Source organism: Panthera onca, chromosome C2, assembly GCF_046562875.1.
Source record: "Panthera onca isolate mPanOnc1 chromosome C2, mPanOnc1 haplotype 2, whole genome shotgun sequence".
Classification (NCBI taxonomy): domain Eukaryota; kingdom Metazoa; phylum Chordata; class Mammalia; order Carnivora; family Felidae; genus Panthera; species Panthera onca.
The window spans coordinates 70,605,164-70,622,055 of NC_138347.1; the positions used below are offsets into that span (position 1 = coordinate 70,605,164).

Here is a 16,892-nt window from a genome sequence, read left to right on the forward strand (position 1 = left end):
GAAATGGTTCTGCAGCAGAGGAGGTCAGGATCCACATGGAGTGGTCAAAGTCTGATTTCCCTGGATTCGAATCTGGGCAGCACCCTTGGTCAATATTGATTTAAGCATTGCTAGAAACGCGAGATCTTCGTGGTAATGTGGGTCTCCTCTGCCACAGAACTAGTTTGAAAGCCAGAGTCTATATACAGTAGTTTCTACAAGCTTGATCTGTGGTTTTTCCGTGCTGTGCATCCTAATCCTTGTCCAAGGCTGATAATCTCCAAAGGCACAACCTGGTCCCACAACTGCACAGCCCCAGGAGGAGCAAGACCCTCCTATGCCATGAAAACACTGATGCTGATGGTTCTGCCTCCTAGAACCACACGGCAGATTCTTCCCCAGAATAGCCACTTCTGCCCGCTGAACTCAGAGCCCAAAGGCACAGTGCCTGGGACACCTGATACCATCCCACAAATGGCAGGAGCCCACAGCAGCAATGCCATGGCCACTTAACAGGAGCTTCCCTTGCCCTTCCCAGCCTCCTTGGCAAAAAGGGCAGAGCCTTTCTTGCAGGACTCAGGCTGCCACTAGAAAGTCTACTTGAGTTTAACATCACAGAGCAACATGGGTCCTAACGCCTTCCCTCAGTAATAGGCAAACCAGCTAAATATCAACTGCAAAAGGTTTATTCTTGAGGACATCAGTGGATCAACAGATATTATACCTATTTAAGAATTGTTATGTGATGAGTAGTTCTGACATTTGGAATCACGTTAATGTTTTACATACTCAAAATCAAATCAAATCAAATCAATAAGGATGAGAGAAAAATTAGAACGCAGAGAAATAAGTTAGCCTGACTGTATTTCAGGCAAGGAACGTAACCACGCTGAAGGTGGGAAAGAAACTCACCAGAATAACTGGTTCTTTGACTATGTGCTCTCAGTCTAAAGGCAAAAATAAGTACAAATATTAAATTCTAGATATAAAGGTTGTTTTTGACAACTAGATTCGATTCTGAATCTACTTTCTATGAATTGTAGGGTTAAGCAAATAAGTAAATATATATGGGAGTTAAGTTTCTCACGGTTGAAGAAGGGAATTACAACAAAAGAAAGAGGAATGAACAGAAGAATGAACCCTGGGTGATGGACTGGAATGAGAAGTATCAGTTTGAACTTGTGGTTTTTAATATAGATAGAAAAATGTAGAGCTGGATGTGTGTGTGTGTGTGCATGTATGCCTTCTCTCTGTCCACCTGAAGGCTCTATAAGCAGAAACACCCCAGTAGCGATGCACATACCTAGCACCCAGATCTTGGTCTTTAAATACCATTCCTCACTTTCTTTTTTTTTAATTTTTAAATTTTTTTATTTTAAAAAAAAATATTTATTTATTTTTGAGAGAGCACAAGTCAGGGAGGGGTGGAGGGAAGGTGACAGAGGATCCTAATTGGGCGCTGCATTGACAGAGCAAGCCCAATGTGGGGCTCAAACTCACAAACCACGACATCATGACCTGAGCCAAAGTCGAATGCTCAACTGACTGAGCCCCTCAGATGCCCCCTATTCCTTGCTTTAAGTAACCAAGACTCTTTGGAGAAATGGTTGATTCAAGGCTAGGGAAGAGAAAGTACAAAATGAGCCTGGAATATTTTGTGCCAGAAAGCAAGAAAGCGATGAAAAAGAAAAGGATATGTTATAAGGACATAGGAACTAGCCTGAAGGGAACTGGCCAACTCGGGAATAATTTGAGCATCAAAATAATAACAGCAGGAGAATATTTATGTAATAAAATAAGAATCTGAGTCCATGCAGATGTAAATAAATGAATAAATTAAAATATGAGGAAGAAGGGAAAGTCCTTCATTACAGTAGAAGACTGATTGGCATCTGTAGAAGGAGTGATGGCATTAGAAATGTCACCATTTTGTAATCATGACAGTGACAACTGATTCTGTCAAGAATCATCCATGACTGGGGTGCCTGGGTGGCTCAGTCAGTTAAGTGTCCAACTCTTGATTTCAGCTCCGGTCATGATCTCACGGTTTGTGAGATCAAGCCCCGCTTCCAGCTCTATGTTGACAGCACAGAGCCTGCTTGGGATTCTCTCTCTCTCCCACTCTCTGCCCCTCTCCCACTCATGCACGCATGTGCATGCTCTCTCTCTCCCGAAATAAATAAATAAACTTAAAAAAAAAAAAAAAAGAGAATCATCCATGGATACCGATGCCAGTGGGTGAAAGACTAATGAGGAACAGGATATTTCCACAGTCTCAAAGTATCCCCAACAAATTGTTTATTAATTACAAAAGGAAAATCAGTAACTTTAGAGTGGATTAACTTAGCAGACACCACTTTAAATAAATAACCAAAGTGAACATCACCAAAAATGAGACGAACAGAAGTCCTGTACATCTTAGAGAGGAACACAACTATCACTCTAGAGCATTCCTGCCAAAAATACAAAACCTATATCCTATTGTGAGGGGTCATGTCTCAAAGTGAGAGATGTTCCACAAAATAACTGACTTGTGTTCTTCAAAAAATGTCAAGGTCATGAAAGACCAAGAAAGTCTAAGTAACAGTTCTAGATTAAAGAATAGTATGGGGTGCCTGGGTAGCTCAGTTGGTTGAGCATTCGGCTCTTGATTTGGGCTCAGGTCATGATCTCAGTTTGTGAGTTTGAGCCCCATCGCAGTTTGTGAGTTTGAGCCCCACATCAGTCTCTGCACTGACAGTGTGGAGCCTGCTTGGGATTCTCTCTCTCTCCCACTCTTTCTGCCCCTCCTCACCTTCTCTCAAAATAAATAAACTTAATAAAAAAATTATTTTAAAAAAAGGTAGAGACGTGGCAACTATGTGCAATGTGTAATCCTGGACTGGACTCTGGGCCAGGGAAGAAATGTTATAGGATATTAGGGGGATAACTGGCAAAACTGGAATGCTGGAATGTGGAATGATGGATTAGATAATAGGATTACCAATATTACATTTCCTGATCTTGATAAATATACTGTGGTTAGGCAAAAGAAAATTCTTGTTCTTAGGAAACACACACTGAAGAATTCATGGATAGAGGTACATGGTGTATACAAATTACTCGCAAATGGTTTAGGGAAAAATATAGAATATAATATATATTAGAATATGTAGACATATATATATGTGTATATATATATACATAAATGGAATAGAAACAGAGGGCATACTAATGATAAAGCAAAAGGACAAAATGTTAACAACTGGTGAAATCTGAGTCAAGAGTATATGAGCATTCTTTGTGCTACTGCAACTTTCTATGACTATGAAATTTTATCAAAATGTTAAAGTTTAAAAATAAATAAATAGTAAGTTCAACAAAAGCTATATTTATACAAGGAGCCCAGACACTTATAAAAAAAAAAATAGCTTGTGTATTCCTGTGCCCAACATGAAACAGATTTTTACTACATGTGAGTTAGCTGAATGAATGAATGAATGAATGAATAAATGTGCTTTAGAAAGTAACATTAGACACCTCTTTCAAAATGGCAGATAAAGCACTGCTGTGCCTTCCAAATTACCATGAAAATGACAGAAAAGATGTGTTGTGTTTTTTTTTAAGTGTAAAAGTATACTTATAACTAGAAGGGGAAAAGAAACAAGTGCCAGCAGCAGATTAGACATTTGAGGAAATTCTACAGATGGGCTTAGAGGGGTAAGAAGAAGCAAAAGAAGGAGAAGCAGGGCAGCTGAGAGAAAGGCTGCCTTCCAAAGCACCTGAGAAGCTCCAAGTGCAGAGCCGGCCATCCCTGGGCGTGGACACAGACAGGGCAATCACTGGCCATGACTTTATCTTGGAGCCTTTGTCGTGTGTATGGAAGTAACATGTGTATGGCACTTACAACATTGAAGACAGGGTTGGTAAAGGGCCTAGGTGCTTGCCAAGTTCCTGCATTTTACATTGACGTGGTACAGTCTTAACTCTAAATAAACCGTGAAAAGTTTGATTTGTACACTTAATCCCTAGAACAGCCGTTCTCAAACTTTTTGGTCTCAAGGCCCCTTTACATTCTTAAAAATTATCAAGGACTCCAGAGAGAGCTTTTTGTTTAGGTGTGTTATATCTATCAACATTTACCATATTAGAAACTTACAGGAAGATATTTTTAAATATTTATTAATCATTTCAATATAACAGTAATAATAAGCTCACTATCTGTTAAAATAAATTACCTATTCTCATGAAAAATAACTACTTTCCAAAACAAAAAAGTTTAATGAAAAGAGGCCTTGTTATACATTTTGCCTATCATCTTAATGTCTGGTCTGACACAACACAGCTGGATTCTCATATCTACTTCTGCGTTCAATCTGTTGTAAAATGTTTTTGAAATACATGCAAACAATTTGGCCTCCCACGGTTCTATACTTAGACAAGGAAAGAGTAATTAGTACCACTGATCCCTACGTGAAAAAAATTACCGTCCCCCAGAAGAAAAGAGAATTACAAAACAGAGTGACATACTATATAAGAAACAGCTGTAGCCACACAGGGCCAGGAGAATGAAAGGAAACTTGAAAGAAATGAAGACCCTGTTGCTCAGAGGCAGCAAAGCTTTAATAACTTAATATCATGTTTTCTTCTCCATGAGTTCAAGAATATCACTTGGTTATCCAGTTAAACATACACACACCCCTCACTATTGTAAATGCCATCCTAAATTTTTTTAATGTTTACTTATTTTTGAGAGAGACACATAGAGAGAGAGAGAGAGAGAGAGAGAGAGAGAGAGAGCGCGTGCACAAGCCGGGAAGGGGCAAAGAGGGGGAAACAGAGGCTGGGTCTGCACTGACAGCAGTGAGTCCCACGGGCAAGGGTGGGGGAGGGGGGACAAACTCACGAAATGTGAAATCATGACTTGAGCTGAAGTCGGGCACTTAACCAACTGAGCCACCCAGTTGCCCGTAAATGCCATTTCTAGGTTTAAAATTTTTTTTTTTTTTTTTTTTTTATTTTTGGGACAGAGAGAGACAGAGCATGAACGGGGGAGGGTCAGAGAGAGAGGGAGACACAGAATCGGAAACAGGCTCCAGGCTCCGAGCCATCAGCCCAGAGCCTGACGCGGGGCTCGAACTCACGGACCGCGAGATCGTGACCTGGGTGAAGTCGGACGCTTAACCAACTGCGCCACCCAGGCGCCCCTAGGTTTAAAATTTTTATAAACAACTACAACAAATGTGGAAATGTTCATTATAATTACAGGAAGAAATATATAAATTTTATAAACCATGACAATGTAAAAATAATAATCCAACTAATAAAAAAATTAGAAAGGAAATGGGGTAAAGGGATGGAAGAATAAATGTTCCAATGCCTTCTTTTTGTTAGATCAGGAAGCAATAAGTAAATGATTCATAAATTGATAACTTGGGGCACGTGGGTGGCTCAGTCGGTTAAGTGTCTGACTTTGGCTCAGGTCATGATCTCATGGCTCATGAGTTTGAGCCCCGCATCAGGCTCTGTGCTGACAGCTCAGAACCTGGAGCCTGCTTCAGATTCTGTGTCTCCTTCTCTCTCTACCACTCCCCCACTCATGCTCTGTCTCTTTCTCAAAAATAAACATTAAAGAAATTTTTTAATAAACTGATAACTTGGTCAAGAAATGAAGGCATAAATATATTACTTAAAGGTACAATGATAACCACCATGGAAAATAAAAATGAGAAACCATAAGCATAAGCAGTGGATGTCTCTGGAAAGTGTGGGTGAAGGAAGAAGGGCAGAAGACTTAACTTTTTATATCATTCTCTATTGTTTGAATTGTTTTTTTATTACATGCATGCAGTACTTTTTAAAAAACGTTTACTTATTTATTTTGAGAGAGAGTGTGTGTGCACAAGTACAAAGAGGGAGAGAGAGAATCCCCAGCAGGTTCCTCACTGTCAGCACAGAGCCCAGCACAGGACTCAATCTCACAAACTGTGAGATCATGACTTGAGCAGAAATGAAGAGTCAGACACTTAACCAACTGAGCCACCCAGGCACCCCTTGTTGTTCTTAAACAACAGTAAATCTCCTTTGCGGAAAGTGTCATACATAGTTCTTTACTTACACTTGACTGGATATTAAGGCTGTTTAGGGAACTGAGATATAGATGGATAGAGAAAATGTAGGGAGAAGAGTGAAAGAAAGAAATCTCATAATTGGCCTTCTATAGTCTAATCTGTTAGTTCATGGGGATTTAGTTAAATTTCTGATATTTAAAAAAATTTTTTTAATGTTTATTTATTTTTGAGAGAGAGAGAGAGCAAGGGAGGGCAGAGAGAGAGGGAGACCCAGAATCTGAAGCAGGCTCCAGGCTCTGAGCTGTCAGCACAGAGCCTGACGCAGGGCTCAAACTCACCAACCACAAGATTATGACCTGAGCCAGTTGGGTGCTTAACTGACTGAGCCACCCAGGTAAATTTCCTATACTTTATTTATGTTTATTTATTTTTGAAAGAGAGAGAAAGCGCACACATGCACATGTGTGTGAGCGAGCGGGCGAGGGGCAGAGAGAGAGGGAGAGAGAGAGAGAATCCCAGGCAGGTTCCACACTGTCAGTACAGAGCCCCAGATGGGGCTCCATCTCATGAACAGTGAGCTCATGACCTGAGCCAAAATCAAGAATTGGACCCTTAACCACTGAGCCACCCAGGTTCCCCAGTAATCCTGGTTTTAACTCAACCTCATTTTTTGCAGCACCAAAAGATACCTGTGGTTTGAATCACATTTTATTTATTTATTCATATTTTTGTAATGTTTATTTAATTATTTTGAGAGAGAGCAGGGGAGGGGCAGAGAGAGAATCCAGAGCAGGCTCCATGCTGTCAGCATGGAACCCGACACAGGACTCAATCCCATGACCCTGGGATCATGACCTGAGCCAAAATCAAGAATCAGACAACGAATCCAGCCACCAAGGTGCCTCTGAGTCACATTTTAAATGTGTCAGATGGACAGGATACTTAAAGTGAAGTCTTTTGTAAAATTGATGTCTGTTCTTAAAATCTGTGTATCTTTGAAGAGAAATTATAATGTGGTTTTGCTATGTGTTGTTCTTTACTGTAACTGCCTAAAATAAAAAGTGAAGCTTACTCAAAATGAGACATGGCTTTCTGTTTTAGGTTAAATTTTACAGACACTGGGATTCACATTAGAGCAAATTTATCACCTGCACCAGACATAACTATTTTTTCCAGAGTGAGGGTTGCTAAGGCCACCAGTGCCTCCGGTTTATCAGAAAGCACCTAAGTCCTGTAACTGCTGACAGGGACTGTTTAGTAAAGAACATCACAGGTTTTTTTACACAGACCAGGGGTTTTTACACCACTATATTTTTCTCTTTATGCCTGTAAAGAAAAAAAACATGCACACACCAAAATAAGAACAAAAGAAATGAAAATAGGACCTTTCTCCTGAGAAATAGAAATGCCAAGCATTATTTTCTTGGAAATGCATCAGAGCCTATATAGGTGCCACCTCTGAAGAATTTTGTCAAACTATTCTAAAGCATACCACCATAGTCCTTTGATTAGGTATTAAATCCATAATCACCATAGTCCTTTGATTAGGTATTAAAACTCAGAAAGAAAAAAATTAAGAATTAGTTTCAATTGTACACTCGGTAATGATTGAGGAGCAAAAAGAGATATTGAATTATACTCGGGTATGTATATTTCCTTAAATCTTACTACAATTATTTAATACTGTTCTGTGAATGTAGAAGTATCTGGTGTTTCAACTGTTATCCTGAAGAGATATATTTTGGTTAGAGAAAGGATAAAATTAATGGAAAAATATCCACCCCATAGGAAGTCACAATGTTCAATCAGGCCACACCAGGGAGTAAGCACCACCTAGTGGCACCTTACTCAAATTACAAGAATAGTATTTCAGAGTTAGTAGGATTCTCCTTACAAGCCCCAGCCTATTAAAAGATGACAAGGATTGTGTTTTTTACATATCTGGCCATGAATAAAATGTAACCTAAGGCAGTAAGAAGTTATAAAGTCTCCTAGTCTGTCCATTCACAGCTAGGCAGAATGTAGGAATCATCTTTTTCCTTTCCTATATCTTATGACATTATAACATCTTAAAAATCTTGCTGACCGAGGAAAGATTGACCCTCCCAGGGCTGACCAATTCTTAGAGATAGGAGAGGGCTGGCCAGGAGCATGCCTTTCCTATGCAAACCAACCAACTCTGAGTCTGTCTCCCAAATCACCCCTTTTTATCTAACCTTCATACAACAAGTGAATATTTCCCCTGGCCTAACCCACCCCAGGGCCAGGCACTAGGCAACTAGAGAACACCCCATAGCCCAAAGCCCACCAGAAGTATTCCAACTAGCCAATCCTAAACTGCCTTGCCCTGATTTTCCCATGGAAAAGGCTGTGGTCCAGGCTCTCCCCTAGCTCCTGCTTCTGCCTCCTAGCCAGAGCCTGATGCTTCCCCTGTGGCCATGCATGGCATGGGATCCTCACCTCCTTCTTTTGGGAAATGAAAATAGTAAAATTTCAATGTTATTGACCTCTTCATGTCATCACTCAATCCCCTCCATAAATGAAGATTCTGTGGGTATAAATGAGACAGGATTGTACTTAATTCATTTCAGTGAAGAATCACTTCCATCACAGTCTCTAGGGAACCGTCATTCATAAAATGTCTCCATTCCCCTTTGTACAAATATGCAGCATTTTTGGCTCAGATGTCATTTTGGGGGTTGACCTTCTAGGCTAAGTAGCAAACAAGGGCTATAAAATGGAAAGAGAGAGCAACAAAGAGGTGAGAGCAGGAAGGGTGACAGTGCCCACATGAAAGCCTCAGACTCAACCCTGAGAACCAGTTCTGTCCCTTCTTCTCTCCCAGATTCCAGGACTGTGAGCCTCTTTTCTTCTGCCATCTCCAAAAGTTCATTCTGTCCGGGTACCTTTGGTGGCTTGGCAGTGAAGCTACCAGCTGAAGCTTCAAGGCTTCATGTGCATGGAGTCCCTTCCAAAGATTATACCTAATTTTGTATTTGTGATTTGTATCTTAAGACAATGTCTAAAATCAGACAAGCTTCATGCTCTACAAAAACTGGGAAGGCAAGAGGGGTCATGGCTCCAAGGACCCCCGAGACCCCTGATGTGAGCCCTTCTCTTCTGCCCAACTATTTAGGGCCTCAGTTTCTTTATCCGTAAAAGGAGGGGCGAACAGAGCAGTTTTGTCTTAAGTTCCCTTTTCCTTTCTCCTTAGTTATATTCATTTCTCTACATACTAACAAAGCAATACCCTAGAACCTCACATGTGGCTCCCAAGGCTCACTCCGAATATTGGTGTTTTAAAGATTCCAAAACAGGCCTGATAAACACATGGCAAAAACACAAGCCAGTTCTTCACTGTACACTGGCTGATGGGGGCACAGAAAACCAAAGCAAAGCTTTTGCAATGAAGCCTGACACCAATGCTCAAAATTATACTATAACCTAAAGACAGGATGCATTACGCTAAATCCAGAGCTGTGGTACGGGTTAGCACTTGTGGTTCTAGCCTATCTCTGCCACTTGTTGCACATGTCTTCTGACAAGTCATTCAACACCTTTGGCCTTGTTTCTTGACATGCTGAGGAAGGGGACTGGGCCAGCGGTCTCTGAGAACCCCTCTGCCTCTTAAAATGTTTGCTTCTATCTGCCTCTCTTGTTAGTGCTACCTCATTGCTCTCCAGTGTCCCACAATATGACCACACTCTCTTTTTTACCCTTACCATCCTAAGCTAACCTGGGTACGCCACTGACTTGAGGCAAAGAAAACAGGGAGAGAGCACAGGATGAGAGGACAGAGAAAGGAAAGGGAGGGCAAGGAAGTCAGGCAATGCTGGGTGGGGCATGTTCAGGGTCAGACACGGCTCACCCCCCGGAAGTCAACCTGGAAACACCTCTTCCTACACATAGGCCAGATGCCATGGCTCTACCAGGGCACCTACTTCCTGGGTCTTCATCAGGCTCTTTTCCAGGGTGATAAGCTCAGGTCAGCCAGACTTTAGCAACCAGATTTCCTAAAGAAGGGTCCTCATAGACTATTCCTACAGGAGCCAAATCTCTTGGAAGAAAGCTAGATGGGGAGGAAAGAACACAAGTCACTCATACTAGCTAATCTGCAGCGTTTGGTGACTTGTTTGCATCCCATAGCGTAACACAGGTCCCCTTTAAGTTTCTCTGGAGACCATCTAACCCTGGGAGAAGGAAGACAAGAACCTCAGATTCATTGGAGGCATTCCTTATTCCATAGCAGTTAAGGGATTTCAGTTTTAACATCTCCAGCAATAGCTATTACTGGAGATCCTGGCAATAATATGCACTCAATAAATCCACGGTAAGCTGAGCTCAATATTCTCACTATTCCCCATGCTAAAAGCTTTTGATCCTGCTGGACTTCAGATCTCACTGAGCATGTCTATTTGCTATCTCTCCCTGTCTCAGGCCACCTGCTTTCTCCTGCCAGCTTAATCTTCCTGACATATCATGTCCACCACAGTCCTCTCTGTCCAGGGACTGGCAGAGACAAGCATGGAATATATGGTTTTTAGCCTTCCATTCTCCTCCCTCTGGCTCCAGCTGTTCCTTAACTTCCCAGGCCCATGTTTCACAAACAGTGTACTCTACTGGGTTTCAGTGTGAAATCTGCTTCATCCAGTCACTGAACACACACTGTATTTAGTGCTCACCATGTGACGGGCTCTGGGCCAGATCTTTCCACATATGGCATAAAAGCCTTGAAAATCAGGTACTCCCACCCCATCTCACAGTTGTGGAAGCAGAGTTGGAGCCCTGAATAACTTGCCCAAAGGTCCAGCACAACCAGTGACAAAGTCAGAATTTGGAACCCAGCTTCTCAGGTTCAAGTCATGTTAGTGAAGCACCTGAGGACAGAGGTTGCCAGAACAAGACCTGTACCTGCCAGAGATTCAGTAGGTTCCCAAACATGCACACATACACACATACTCACACACAATCTCAAGCCACTCCACAACCATCTGGGTCTAGAAAGTGTCCCATCTTCCTCAGCTCACCCAGCCCACCCAGCCTGCTATCCTGGACAATGCCCCACATTCTGGTTTCAGCCACTGAAATAATTCTGGATTTGGGATTCAAGTCTTTGCTGTGCTGAGTTCTGCATTAATTCCCCAACTGAACCTTCTGATTACTTATTATCATTCTGTACATTATGTACATTCTGGAACAAATACATACTCCTCACCCTAGTTTTATTATTAGCCAACATTCACTGGCTGCTCACTATTGAACCAAGCACTACACTAAATATTTACATGAATTATCTCTTTTAATCTTTGTAACTCTCTTTATTGTAGCCATTTTATAGGTGAGGAAACAGAGACTTAGCTAAGTAACTTGTCCAAGGTCACAAATCACAAAGTATTAGTCAGTACTTGAATCCAGGCAGCCCATGTATGCTTGACCGCCATACTATTAACCTGATCTACAGCCTCAGGTCCCAGCTGGTCCACTTACTACTGACCAACACACACACACACGCACACACACGCACACACACACCACCTGGTCTTGAGATAATTAAAACGAAACTAAGAGTCCATTAATTCACCTCTCCACCTAACTCACAAGCATCACCACTGTGGCCAAATATCCTAAGGGCTACTTTCTAGTCACAGTGACCAAGAGAAGAGCAGATCTGAACTGAAGGATTTGGCACAGGGTGCTGCCTTCTTATTCCTCCGTCCTTCAAACTCCAAAGCTCCTAGCAGAATTCCTGACTACCAAGGCTGGAGTGAAGGTAGAAAAAGGTTCATAGGAAACTTGGAGGGCCAGCCACTCCCAGAGTTCAGCTTCACATGTTAGCTACCCAACCGGCTACCTGCTCTCCACACAGGCCTCTGGTTTGCCATCTGAGTGGCTCTGTTTCACCGCTAGGGCAAGAGACAAAGAGAAGAAAGGCCTTGGCAATAAGCACGCTTGGGTTCTAAGTGCCTCTGTTTTTCTCATCTGTCAAACCAAAATAATCATATTTCTTCCAGAATGTGTTATGAAGATTAAATTAAGTAATGCATATGAAATGTTCATTACGTAATAAGCACCCACCAATCGGTAGTATCATTTTCCTACCTGTTCAGCCTGGGATGTGTTACCTGGCTTCACCATATATGTTCTACTGCCACCAATACTTCGACACCTAATGCAGATGGCAGCTCCCTCAGTCTCTAGTGAGCTCAGTTCAGTTAAGTAGAACCAGCACTAACTGAACATTTTCTATATGCTAAACACTAATGACAGGTATTGAGGATGCAACAATGAATCAGGGGTTCACAACCATAAGGGAGATAGGAAAGGAACAGCTTGTTTCAATGCTACACGGTAAGTGCAGTGATAGAGCATGTGCCTGGAGCAGGGGAGCAGAGTCAGATCATGGAAGGCTTTGGGGGCCAAGAGTTTGAGCTGAATTCTGAAAGCAGTAAGAAGCCATTGAAAGGCTTTTAGCAAAGCAGTCGAATGTATAGATTTCTGCTGTAGAAAGGAGCAATGTGGAGAAAGAGGTTAGGAGAGTATGAATAATCCAATTCAGAAATGGTGCTCAGGACAAGACAGTGCAACGGAGACAGAGAAAAAGGATGAATTTCAAGCATCAAGTGAACACCAAAGGCCTTGACACTGAACACTGTCCAGTCCCTCAATATTTGAAGATTGAGGGAGAGGGAGATGGAGAGAGGGAATACAAAGCCCTTTGTATCTACCACATTTTTAAAAGCAACTCTTTTGGGGCACCTGGGTGGCTCAGTTGGTTGAGCATCCGACTTCGGCTCAGGTTATGATCTCGTGGTTTGTGAGTTCAAGCCCCGCATCAGGCTTGGTGCTGAGAGTTCAGGGCCTGGAGCCTGCTTCAGATTCTGTGTCTCCCTCTCTCTCTGTCCCCTCCCCCTCTCCCTCTCTCTCCCTTTCTCTCTCTTTCTCTCTCTCCCAAAAAATAAATAAACATTAAAATATTAGAAATAAGTAAATAAAAATAAAAAGAACTCTCTCTTGGTGCACTTATGACAATTTAATTTGCATTGTGGGCATCTACTGCTTGTTTATTTGCTCAACCAACTAACATTCATCATCCACTTAAATGCCAGGCACTGCCTCAGGTACTTGGAGGGTTCCAGTGACAAGTCAGTTAAGAGAGAAGTATCAGCAAAGACCACCAAAGGGGAAAGACACAAGCACAGAGCCTGGGGAATGGTGACTTTTGGCTGGCATGTGGGGCACAAAGAAGATTCAAGGGACCAGGCTTGAAACTCCAGCAGGATCAGCCTGTGCAGGACCTAAGCTAAGGAGTTTGAGCTCTGAGTAGTGGACACATGGAGCCACTGAAGGTTTTTAACAGGGGAGAGAGGGGTACAGGTGAGCTTCAACAGATCCTTCTCACAAAGATGAATCAAGAATATCTTGTCTCTTTTTTTGGAATCCCTGTGGACAAGAGCCTCATATTTTTCGTGTAGGCATCTTTCTCATGCCCAACATGGCAGCCATTATTTCAGAAGTGGTCCACTAATACATGTGAAGTGTGTTAACACTCACGTATAGTCTTACATAGCTAAAGAAAACACATGAGAAGCTGGTCAAGCTAAATAAATGTGAAGACCCCTGACAAATCAAGGTCTCTCTAATGGTCCTCGGCCACACTAAGAGCATGGCCACAGGCCTTTCCATCCAGGAAAGAACAGCTCTGGGCAGGCATTCTGCCGAGTCTCCAGTCTCTCACTTCTCAGCAGCATGAAAACTGGCAGAGTTGAATGTCAGGAGCTAAGTACAAGGGTGTGGGGTACAGCCCTGGACCTGCCAGGGGGAGAGGAGCAGTACCCTGTGCTGAGTACTCACCATCTGTCAGCCACCATGCTGCATTTTTCACATGTACCCATGAACCTGAAGAGGGGGTAACTGGCCAGTTTGGATTCCCCCACCAACTTACAACACCTCCTGCCTCATCTGCCCTTTGTCTCAAGACCCCCAGGTTCTGGAGCCTACTCTCTTGCTATTGTTTGAGGGCTTGAGTTGATCCTCTCCCTTCATGGCAGGCTTATTCCCCGCACCCCATTATAATGCCAGAACCCCTCCTGCCCTTCTCTACAAAGCATGAGAGAAATCCAAGGGATGGTGAAAACTTCAAGGTTGAGTGATCATTAAATAGCAAGACCACTGCAGGTAGTTTCCTGATTAACACCTAAGCATGGCTTTTTATTTTTTAAAGGAATTAACTGTATTTCTGCAGAGAACTCCTTCAGTTCCATAGCTATGTTGAATATTTACTACAACTAATGATCAACAGGGAAAGAAAAAAAAAAAAAAAAGACCTGCAGACATCAGGAAATCCAGAAATCCATTTGGCTTCAGCATATATGAGTTTTTCAGAAATAAATTTACCTCCTTGCACGGGTTTGATTCAAAAGTAAAAGGAGTTCATATTATCTAAGTCCTCACTCTGTTCATGGAAAACCTCCATGGGGCAAGAAGGAATGCTCAGGATTCAAAACCCATTACAAATAATACCAAAGAAGATTTTCTGCACACAGATGATTAAGAGTTGGCTTAATATTTTCTTGATTAAGCGAGAATACCAAAATAAACTTCTGAGATAATTACTTTTAAAATAGTCTACCATAAAGTTTCCATTCAGCTTCTTGTCTGGGTGCCCCTTGTTGGATCTCAGACCCCCGCAAGGCACAAGCCTACCTGTTGGGCTGCCTCATGGAAGAGTTCCTGCACTTGAGACATCTGGGCTGTTCTCCTGGAAATGGGGTCCTGGTGGTCTGGGTGGGGAGACCCCTCTGGAAGGTAAACACCATCTTTGGTCAGGCTGGCTCTTCTTCCCTCCATCCATAGGATCCATCCTTTCTTCATACACCACACACAGCCCTGACCAAGGAAGGGACCTTGTTCTCATCTGGAAACACCCCTTGCCTCTCTTTGGTACCCAAATCTATTCCACACATCTTTCAGAACCTCCCTGTGCTCACACCTTGCTGTCCTGGAGCCACACTTGCCCCCAGAGCTTTCTTCCCTGAGCTCCTTCAGTATGGGGGTCAGAGCCAGCTGCCAGTTTACCCAGCCCCAGAGGACACAGTCTGACACTCCCCTCTCATCCTTGTGAACCCCTCTGTCCACAGCAAAGGCAGAACTGGCTCCCTAGAACTGGTTGCAGGTAGTGAGTGAATACAGATTGGTCCATGGGCGGAGGGAGACAGAGGAGTTTAGGTGGTTCTTTGAAGGTCCCCTCTGGAGCAGGGCCAGAAAGGGTAGGGGAGTGGAGACAGCAGGTAAGCAAAAGAGGACTGAGCATCATTATAAGAGCTTGGTTCTCTTCAGACGGGCAGTCTTCCCCTTGGTACCAGAACCAGCTTTCCCTGGAGCAGGGACTTTGCGCCCTGCCTGTTCGCCCCCTTTCCCTAGCACGGGGATGGGACAGAGACAGGGCTCATGACATTTTGGAAGGAGAAAAGGGAGAATGAGAGGGGGGTATGGGGGCAGAGTTTGTCATGTGAGAAGAACACGATCAATGACAGCAGCCAGAGAAGGCGAGAAGGGAAAGAGTATTCCAAGAAAAGAGCTGGGAGCTGGGGGCCGGGAGACTGCGAGGTTTTGGCGGGCTGCGGAGATGAGCTGGGTGTGAGGGAGACCCCAGAAAGGTCCCCGCGGCTCTCGGCCCCGCTGCCAACGCACAGCCAGGCGAGTCTGGAGCGAGGCGCGCTGGGCCTGGCTTGACCCCCGCCGCTCGGGCCCTCGGTGTGCGGAAAAGGACCCCCAGGTTTCCGGAGAGCCGCTCCGGGTCCGCAGCCCTGGCTCCCGCGCGTCTCAGTCAGCATCCCCACTTCTGCGAATCCCAGATGGAGCAGCCCACACCCGCCTCTCGATCCTGGGGAGAACCCACCATTCCTCTTCTGGGCGCGGGGCAGGCACGCGCGCGTCCGAGTGTCCGCGTGCAAACGCTCAGGTGCACACGCGCGCCCCGTGACGCGGGGGCGGGGCGGGGATTACCTGAGCAGGTGGCAACGCCGGGTTCCCTTACTACCGGACAGAGCTCCTCCAGGGAGAGGAGTCGTCCCCAAGACCACTCTGTGCACTCCCCACCCACCAGCCCCATCCACCCTCACCTGCCGCAGGATCAGCGAGCTCTAGCGCGGGGCCCGCCTTGTCCCCGCTCCCCTAGCCCCCGCCACGTGGCTGACCAGGTGTGCTCTGCGCGGGTCCCCCTGTCCAGCTGGAGAGGCGGGTCTCGTCCGGGCTCGGCCACCCCAGCCACGCCTTCATTCGGGAACCTCGGTGCCAGGTGGAGAGGGAGGGGCTGCTGAGATTTCCCCACCCCAAGGGTGGGGCCCGCACACCTAGCGCCTCCCAGGAGGGCTCCGCTCTACGCGACAGAGCTGCCAGGCCTGGGAGGAGGGGACGGGAATCTGGAGCCCCGGCCGAGTTACCGGGAGGGGAAGTGGGGACTCCGCTAGCTCTCAGACGTGACCGGACCAGCCACTGCCGCTGCAGCCCTCGGCCAATTCAGTGCCACCAGCTGAGGTGGCCAGCCCTGGGAAATAGGACGCGGCGCGATCCTACTCACTGCAGTTCTGAGAAATTGTCCAACCTTGCACACCAGAGTGAGAAAGGGCGGGGAGCCCGAGGGCCCACAACTCCCACACTGGCCCCGTGCCCCCCTGGGCGGGTGCAGAAGCCTCTGGGCAGGAGAGGAGACTGCGCTCCAGAGGTCCCCCCGTGCGGCTGGCTACACCACCAGCTGACCCTCAACTCGAAGAAAGTGCAACTCTTTTGCCCTTCACCACCTTCAGCAAGACTGAGAACCGACTTCCCCAGGGAGTGAAATAAGATTTCCAGGACTCCAGCTTG

The 16,892-nt window shown here is 44.7% G+C and overlaps 1 protein-coding gene across 2 annotated transcripts in view; it reads right to left on the reverse strand.

Moving 5' to 3' along the window:
* The window catches only part of SLC12A8 (solute carrier family 12 member 8), a 139,805-nt gene extending 122,960 nt beyond the window's left edge, over positions 1-16,845 (reverse strand). For both annotated transcript variants that reach the window (XM_060639730.3, XM_060639729.3), the window contains exons 1-2: positions 16,151-16,845; positions 14,733-14,827 (exon numbers count right to left, since the gene is read on the reverse strand). In XM_060639730.3, the coding sequence (XP_060495713.3) occupies positions 14,733-14,774 (42 nt within the window). In that variant the 5' untranslated portion in view covers positions 14,775-14,827; positions 16,151-16,845. The remainder of the gene's footprint in view (positions 1-14,732; positions 14,828-16,150) is intronic.
* Positions 16,846-16,892: the final 47 nt, after the last annotated feature.